Source organism: Scyliorhinus torazame, unplaced genomic scaffold, assembly GCF_047496885.1.
Source record: "Scyliorhinus torazame isolate Kashiwa2021f unplaced genomic scaffold, sScyTor2.1 scaffold_205, whole genome shotgun sequence".
NCBI lineage: Eukaryota > Metazoa > Chordata > Chondrichthyes > Carcharhiniformes > Scyliorhinidae > Scyliorhinus > Scyliorhinus torazame.
The window spans coordinates 283,381-292,500 of record NW_027307932.1 but is presented as its reverse complement, the minus strand read 5'-3'; the positions used below and the strand labels follow the sequence as shown (position 1 = coordinate 292,500).

At 47.7% G+C, this 9,120-nt stretch overlaps 1 protein-coding gene across 1 annotated transcript in view; it reads right to left on the bottom strand.

Annotated features, from left to right (window-relative positions):
- The window catches only part of LOC140405766 (transmembrane protein 143-like), a gene marked incomplete at its 3' end in the record, with an annotated part of 39,553 nt that overhangs the window by 8,640 nt on the left and 21,793 nt on the right, over nt 1–9,120 (bottom strand). Inside the window, exon 2 of the mRNA XM_072494201.1 lies at nt 6,298–6,592. Coding sequence (XP_072350302.1) covers nt 6,298–6,591 — 294 coding nt within the window. The remainder of the gene's footprint in view (nt 1–6,297; nt 6,593–9,120) is intronic.

Sequence of the window (9,120 nt, the reverse complement as noted above, 5' to 3'; positions counted from 1 at the left end):
CCACCTAACCTGTACATCTTTGGACACTAAGGGACAATTTAACACGGCCAATCCACCTAACCTGTACATCTTTGGACACTAAGGGACAATTTAACACGGCCAATCCACCTAACCTGTACATCTTTGGGCACTAAGGGACAATTTAACACGGCCAATCCCCCTAACCTGTACATCTTTGGACACTAAGGGACAATTTAACACGGCCAATCCACCTAACCTGTACATCTTTGGACACTAAGGGACAATTTAACACGGCCAATCCACCTAACCTGTACATCTTTGGACACTAAGGGACAATTTAACACGGCCAATCCACCTAACCTGTACATCTTTGGTCTTTAAGGGACAATTTAACACGGCCAAACCACCTAACCTGTACACCTTTGGACACTAAGGGACAATTTGACACGGCCAATCCCCCTAACCTGTACATCTTTGGACACTAAGGGACAATTTAACACTGCCAATCCGCCAAACCTGCACATCTTTGGACACTAAGGGACAATTTATCACGGCCAATCCACCTAACCTGCACATCTTTGGACACTAAGGGACAATTTAACACGGCCAATCCACCTAACCTGCACATCTTTGGACACTAAGGGACAATTTAACACGGCCAATCCACCTAACCTGCACATCTTTGGACAGTAATGGACAATTGAACACGGCCAATCCACCTAACCTGTACATCTTTGGGCACTAAGGGACAATTTAACACGGCCAATCCACCTAACCTGTACATCTTTGGACACTAACGGGCAATTTAATACGGCCAATCCACCTAACCTGCACATCTTTGGACACTAAGGGACAACTTATCAACGCCAATCCACCTAACCTGCACATCTTTGGACACAAAGGGACAATTTAACACGGCCAATCCACCTAAACTGTACATCATTGGACACTAAGGGACAATTTAACACGGCCAATCCACCTGACCTGCGCATCTTTGGACACTAAGGGACAATTTAACACGGCCAATCCACCTAACCTGTACATCTTTGGACACTAAGGGACAATTTAACACGGCCAATCCACCTGACCTGCACATCTTTGGACACTAAGGGACAATTTAACACGGCCAATCCACCTGACCTGCACATCTTTGGACACTAAGGGACAATTTAACACGGCCAATCCACCTGACCTGCACATCTTTGGACACTAAGGGACAATTTAACACGGCCAATCCACCTAACCTGTACATCTTTGGACACTAAGGGACAATTTAACACGGCCAATCCACCTAACCTGCACATCTTTGGACACTAAGGGGCAATTTAACACAGCCAATCCACCTAACCTGTACATCTTTGGACACTAAGGGACAATTTAACACGGCCAATCCACCTAACCTGCACAAGATAAATCACCCGTGGGCCACTGTAAATAAAGATAAACCATCCAGGGAACCACTGTAAATAAAGATAAACCACCCAGACACCACTGTAAATAAAGATAAACCACCCAGGGACCACTGTAAATAAAGATAAACCACCCAGACACCACTGTAAATAAAGATAAACCACCCAGACACCACTGTAAATAAAGATAAACCACCCAGACACCACTGTAAATAAAGATAAACCACCCAGGGACCACTGTAAATAAAGATAAACCACCCAGGGACCACTGTAAATAAAGACTAACCACCCAGGGACCGCTGTAAATAAAGATAAACCACCCAGGATCCTGCACATCTTTGGACACTAAGGGACAAGTTAACACGGCCAATCCACATAACCTGCACATCTTTGGACACTAAGGGACAATTTAACACGGCCAATCCACCTAACCTGTACATCTTTGGACACTAAGGGACAATTTAACACGGCCAATCCACCTAACCTGTACATCTTTGGACACTAAGGGACAATTTAGCACGTCCAATCCACCTAACCTGCACATCTTTGGACACTAAGGGACAATTTAACATGGCCAATCCACCTAACCTGTACATCTTTGGACACTAAGGGACAATTTAGCACGTCCAATCCACCTAACCTGCACATCTTTGGACACTAAGGGGCAATTTAACACGGCCAATCCACCTAACCTGTACATCTTTGGACACTAAGGGACAATTTAACACAGCCAATCCACCTAACCTGCACATCTTTGGACACTAAGGGACAATTTAACACGGTCAATCCCCCTAACCTGCACATCTTTGGACACTAAGGGACAATTTAATACGGCCAATCCACCTAACCTGTACATCTTTGGACACTAAGGGACAATTTAACACGGCCAATCCACCTAACCTGCACATCTTTGGACAGTAATGGACAATTTAATACGGCCAATCCACCTAACCTGCACATCTTTGGACACTAAGGGACAACTTATCAACGCCAATCCACCTAACCTGCACATCTTTGGACACAAAGGGACAATTTAACACGGCCAATCCACCTAAACTGTACATCATTGGACACTAAGGGACAATTTAACACGGCCAATCCACCTAACCTGCACATCTTTGGACACTAAGGGACAATTTAACACGGCCAATCCCCCTAACCTGTACATCTTTGGACACTAAGGGACAATTTAACACGACCAATCCACCTAACCTGTACATCTTTGGACACTAAGGGACAAATTAACACGGCCAATCCACCTAACCTGCACATCTTTGGACACTAAGGGACAATTTAACACGACCAATCCACCTAACCTGTAAATCTTTGGACACTAAGGGACAATTTAACACGGCCAATCCACATAACCAGTACATCTTTGGACACTAAGGGACAATTTAACACGGCCAATCCACCTAACCTGCACATCTTTGGACACAAAGGGACAATTTAACACGGCCAATCCACCTAAACTGTACATCATTGGACACTAAGGGACAATTTAACACGGCCAATCCACCTGACCTGCGCATCTTTGGACACTAAGGGACAATTTAACACGGCCAATCCACCTAACCTGTACATCTTTGGACACTAAGGGACAATTTAACACGGCCAATCCACCTGACCTGCACATCTTTGGACACTAAGGGACAATTTAACACGGCCAATCCACCTGACCTGCACATCTTTGGACACTAAGGGACAATTTAACACGGCCAATCCACCTGACCTGTACATCTTTGGACACTAAGGGACAATTTAACACAGCCAATCCACCTAACCTGCACATCTTTGGACACTAAGGGGCAATTTAACACAGCCAATCCACCTAACCTGTACATCTTTGGACACTAAGGGACAATTTAACACGGCCAATCCACCTAACCTGCACAAGATAAATCACCCGTGGGCCACTGTAAATAAAGATAAACCATCCAGGGAACCACTGTAAATAAAGATAAACCACCCAGGGACCACTGTAAATAAAGATTAACCACCCAGACACCGCTGTAAATAAAGATAAACCACTCAGGGACCACTGTAAATAAAGATTAACCACCCAGGGACCGCTGTAAATAAAGATAAACCACCCAGGAACCTGCACATCTTTGGACACTAAGGGACAATTTAACACGGCCAATCCACATAACCTGCACATCTTTGGACACTAAGGGACAAGTTAACACGACCAATCCACCTGACCTGCACATCTTTGGACACTAAGGGACAATTTAACACGGCCAATCCACCTAACCTGCACATCTTTGGACACTAAGGGACAATTTAACATGGCCAATCCACATAACCTGCACATCTTTGGACACTAAGGGACAATTTAACACGGCCAATCCACCTAACCTGTACATCTTTGGACACTAAGGGACAATTTAGCACGTCCAATCCACCTAACCTGCACATCTTTGGACACTAAGGGACAATTTAACACGGCCAATCCACCTAACCTGCACATCTTTGGACACTAAGGGACAATTTAACACGGCCAATCCACCTAACCTGTACATCTTTGGACACTAAGGGACAATTTAACACGGCCAATCCACCTAACCTGTACATCTTTGGACACTAAGGGACAATTTAACACGCCCAATCCCCCTAACCTGCACATCTTTGGACACTAAGGGACAATTTAACACGGCCAATCCACCTAACCTGTACATCTTTGGACACTAAGGGACAATTTAACACGGCCAATCCCCCTAACCTGTACATCTTTGGACACTAAGGGACAATTTAACACAGCCAATCCACCTAACCTGCACATCTTTGGACACTAAGGGACAATTTAACACGGCCAATCCACCTAACCTGTACACCTTTGGACACTAAGGGACAATTTGACACGGCCAATCCCCCTAACCTGTACATCTTTGGACACTAAGGGACAATTTAACACTGCCAATCCGCCTAACCTGCACATCTTTGGACACTAAGGGACAATTTAACACGGCCAATCCACCTAACCTGCACATCTTTGGGCACTAAGGGACAATTGAACACGGCCAATCCACCTAACCTGTACATCTTTGGACACGAAGGGACAATTTAACACGGCCAATCCACCTAACCTGCACATCTTTGGACACTAAGGGACAATTTAACACGGTCAATCCACCTAACCTGTACATCTTTGGACACTAAGGGACAATTTAACACGGCCAATCCACCTAACCTGTACATCTTTGGACAGTAATGGACAATTTAACCCGGCCAATCCCCCTAACCTGTACATCTTTGGACACTAAGTGACAATTTAACACGGCCAATCCACCTAACCTGTACATCTTTGGACACTAAGTGACAATTTAACATGGCCAATCCACCTAACCTGCACATCTTTGGACACTAAGGGACAACTTATCAACGCCAATCCACCTAATCTGCACATCTTTGGACACAAAGGGACAATTTAACACGGCCAATCCACCTAAACTGTACATCATTGGACACTAAGGGATAATTTAACACGGCCAATCCACCTAATCTGCACATCTTTGGACACTAAGGGACAATTTAGCACGGCCAATCCACCTAACCTGTACATCTTTGGACACTAAGGGACAATTTAACACGGCCAATCCACCTAACCTGCACATCTTTGGACACTAAGGGACAATTTAACACGGCCAATCCACCTAACCTGCACATCTTTGGACACTAAGGGACAATTTAACACGGCCAATCCCCCTAACCTGTACATCTTTGGACACTAAGGGACAATTTAACACAACCAATTCACCTAACCTGTACATCTTTGGACACTAAGGGACAATTTAACACGGCCAATCCACCTAACCTGCACATCTTTGGACACTAAGGGACAATTTAACACGACCAATCCACCTAACCTGTAAATCTTTGGACACTAAGGGACAATTTAACACGGCCAATCCACCTAACCTGTACATCTTTGGACACTAAGGGACAATTTAACACGGCCAATCCACCTAACCTGCACATCTTTGGACACTAAGGGACAATTTAACACGACCAATCCACCTAACCTGCACATCTTTGGACACTAAGGGACAATTTAACACGGTCAATCCACCTAACCTGTACATCTTTGGACACTAAGGGACAATTTAACACGGCCAATCCACCTAACCTGTACATCTTTGGACACAAAGGGACAATTTAACACGGCCAATCCACCTAACCTGCACATCTTTGGACACACAGACAATTTAACACGGCCAATCCACCTAACCTGTACATCTTTGGACACTAAGGGACAATTTAACATGGCCAATCCACCTAACCTGCACATCTTTGGACACGAAGGGACAATTTAACGGCCAATCCACCTAACCTGTACATCTTTGGACACTAAGGGACAATTTAACACGGCCAATCCACCTAACCTGCACATCTTTGGACACTAAGGGACAATTTAACACGGCCAATCCACCTAACCTGTACATCTTTGGACACTAAGGGACAATTTAACACGGCCAATCCACCTAACCTGCACATCTTTGGACACTAAGGGACAATTTAACACGGCCAATCCACCTAACCTGCACATCTTTGGACACTAAGGGACAATTTAACACGGCCAATCCCCCTAACCTGTACATCTTTGGACACTAAGGGACAATTTAACACGGCCAATCCACCTAACCTGCACATCTTTGGACACTAAGGGACAATTTAACACGGCCAATCCACCTAACCTGTACATCTTTGGACACTAAGGGACAATTTAACACGGCCAATCCACCTAACCTGTACATCTTTGGACACTAAGGGACAATTTAACACGGCCAATCCACCTAACCGCCCCCACTGTGCCACCCTGTCTCTCTCACAACCGCAGTTGTGTGCCACCCTCGCTCTCTCTCTCCTGTCTCTCGCTCCGTCCGTTCCACTCTCCCTCCATCTCACCGCCGGTTTGTTTGCTCACCTTCAGCAACATGAGGTGCAGGACGTTCTTGTCGAACGGAATGAAGCGTTCCTGGTAAACGGTGGGCCTCTCCCTGGGCGGCTTGGCGCTGCCGCTTGGAGAGGCCGGGGCTGCGCCCCTGGCTGTCTCGGTCGGTGATTCCGAATCGCCGGTGCTGGCCGCATCACTCAGCGGCCTGACGCTGGGCGCCCCGCGGCCGTCAGCCGCCGCGTGCCAGTCTCTCGCGAACCAGCCCGGCGCGCCACCCGCTCTGCAGCTGGCGACAGGGCGGAGGAGCAGCGAGGCCCGGAGCATTCTGCTTGAGAGAAAGAAGGAGATTGAGTGGGCGCGGGAGTGGCGATGGACGCCAGGCCGCTGCATCGGGAATGAACGGGCTGGCACCCAAATCATCAGTCGGGGTATCTGTCCCCCTCCGTATCTATCGGGGTGTATCTCTACGTATCTATCGGGGTGTATCTCTCCGTATCTATCGGGGTGTCTCTCTCCGTATCTATCGGGGTGTCTCTCTCCGTATCTATCGGGGTGTATCTCTCCGTATCTATCGGGGTGTCTCTCTCCGTATCTATCGGGGTGTATCTCTCCGTATCTATCGGGGTGTATCTCTCCGTATCTATCGGGGTGTATCTCTCCGTATCTATCGGGGTGTCTCTCTCCGTATCTATCGGGGTGTCTCTCTCCGTATCTATCGGGGTGTATCTCTCCGTATCTATCGGGGTGTCTCTCTCCGTATCTATCGGGGTGTCTCTCTCCGTATCTATCGGGGAGTATCTCTCCGTATCTATCGGGGTGTATCTCTCCGTATCTATCGGGGTGTCTCTCTCCGTATCTATCGGGGTGTCTCTCTCCGTATCTATCGGGGTGTCTCTCTCCGTATCTATCGGGGTGTCTCTCTCCGTATCTATCGGGGTGTACCTCTCCGTATCTATCGGGGTGTATCTCTCCGTATCTATCGGGGTGTATCTCTCCGTATCTATCGGGGTGTCTCTCTCCGTATCTATCGGGGAGTATCTCTCCGTATCTATCGGGGAGTATCTCTCCGTATCTATCGGGGAGTCTCTCTCCGTATCTATCGGGGAGTATCTCTCCGTATCTATCGGGGTGTATCTCTCCGTATCTATCGGGGTGAATCTCTCCGTATCTATCGGGGAGTATCTCTCCGTATCTATCGGGGTGTCTCTCTCCGTATCTATCGGGGTGTATCTCTCCGTATCTATCGGGGTGTATCTCTCCGTATCTATCGGGGAGTCTCTCTCCGTATCTATCGGGGTGTCTCTCTCCGTATCTATCGGGGAGTATCTCTCCGTATCTATCGGGGTGTATCTCTCCGTATCTATCGGGGTGTATCTCTCCGTATCTATCGGGGTGTGTCTCTCCGTATCTATCGGGGTGTCTCTCTCCGTATCTATCGGGGTGTATCTCTCCGTATCTATCGGAGTGTTTCTCTCCGTATCTATCGGGGTATATCTCTCCGTATCTATCGGGGTGTATCTCTCCGTATCTATCGGGGTGTCTCTCTCCGTATCTATCGGGGTGTATCGCTCCGTATCTATCGGGGTGTATCTCTCCGTATCTATCGGGGTGTATCTCTCCGTATCTATCGGGGTGTATCTCTCAGTATCTATCGGGGTGTCTCTCTCCGTATCTTTCGGGGTGTATCTCTCCGTATCTATCGGGGTGTATCTCTCCGTATCTATCGGGGTGCATCGCTCCGTATCTATCGGGGTGTATCTCTCCGTATCTATCGGGGTGTCTCTCTCCGTATCTATCGGTGTGTATCTCTCCGTATCTATCGGGGTGTATCTATCCGTATCTATCGGGGTGTATCTCTCCGTATCTATCGGGGTGTCTCTCTCCGTATCTATCGGGGTGTATCTCTCCGTATCTATCGGGGTGTATCTTTCCGTATCTATTGGGGTGTCTCTCTCCGTATCTATCGGGGTGTATCTCTCCGTATCTATCGGGGTGTATCTCTCCGTATCTATCGGGGTGTCTCTCTCCGTATCTATCGGGGTGTATCTCTCCGTATCTATCGGGGTGTCTCTCTCCGTATCTATCGGGGAGTATCTCTCCATATCTATCGAGGTGTATCTCTCCGTATCTATCGGGGTGTATCTCTCCGTATCTATCGGGGAGTATCTCTCCGTATCTATCGGGGTGTATCTCTCCGTATCTATCGGGGTGTATCTCTCCGTATCTATCGGGGTGTATCTCTCTGTATCTATCGGGGTGTACCTCTCCGTATGTATCGGGGTGTATCTCTCCGTATCTATCGGGGTGTATCTCTCCGTATCTATCGGGGTGTATCTCTCCGTATCTATCGGGGTGTATCTCTCCGTATCTATCGGGGTGTATCTCTCGGTATCTATCGGGGTGTATCTCTCGGTATCTATCGGGGTGCATCTCTCCGTATCTATCGGGGTGTCTCTCTCCGTATCTATCGGGGTGTATCTCTCCGTATCTATCGGGGTGTCTCTCTCCGTATCTATCGGGGTGTATCTCTCCGTATCTATCGGGGAGTATCTCTCCGTATCTATCGGGGTGTATCTCTCCGTATCTATCGGGGTGTATCTCTCTGTCTCTATCAGGGTGTACCTCTCCGTATGTATCGGGGTGTATCTCTCCGTATCTATCGGGGTGTATCTCTCCGTATCTATCGGGGTGTATCTCTCCGTATCTATCGGGGTGTATCTCTCCGTATCTATCGTGGTGTATCTCTCCGTATCTATCGGGGTGTATCTCTCCGTATCTATCGGGGAGTATCTCTCCGTATCTTCGGGGTGTCTCTCTCCGTATCTATCGGGGTGTATCTCTCCGTATCTATCG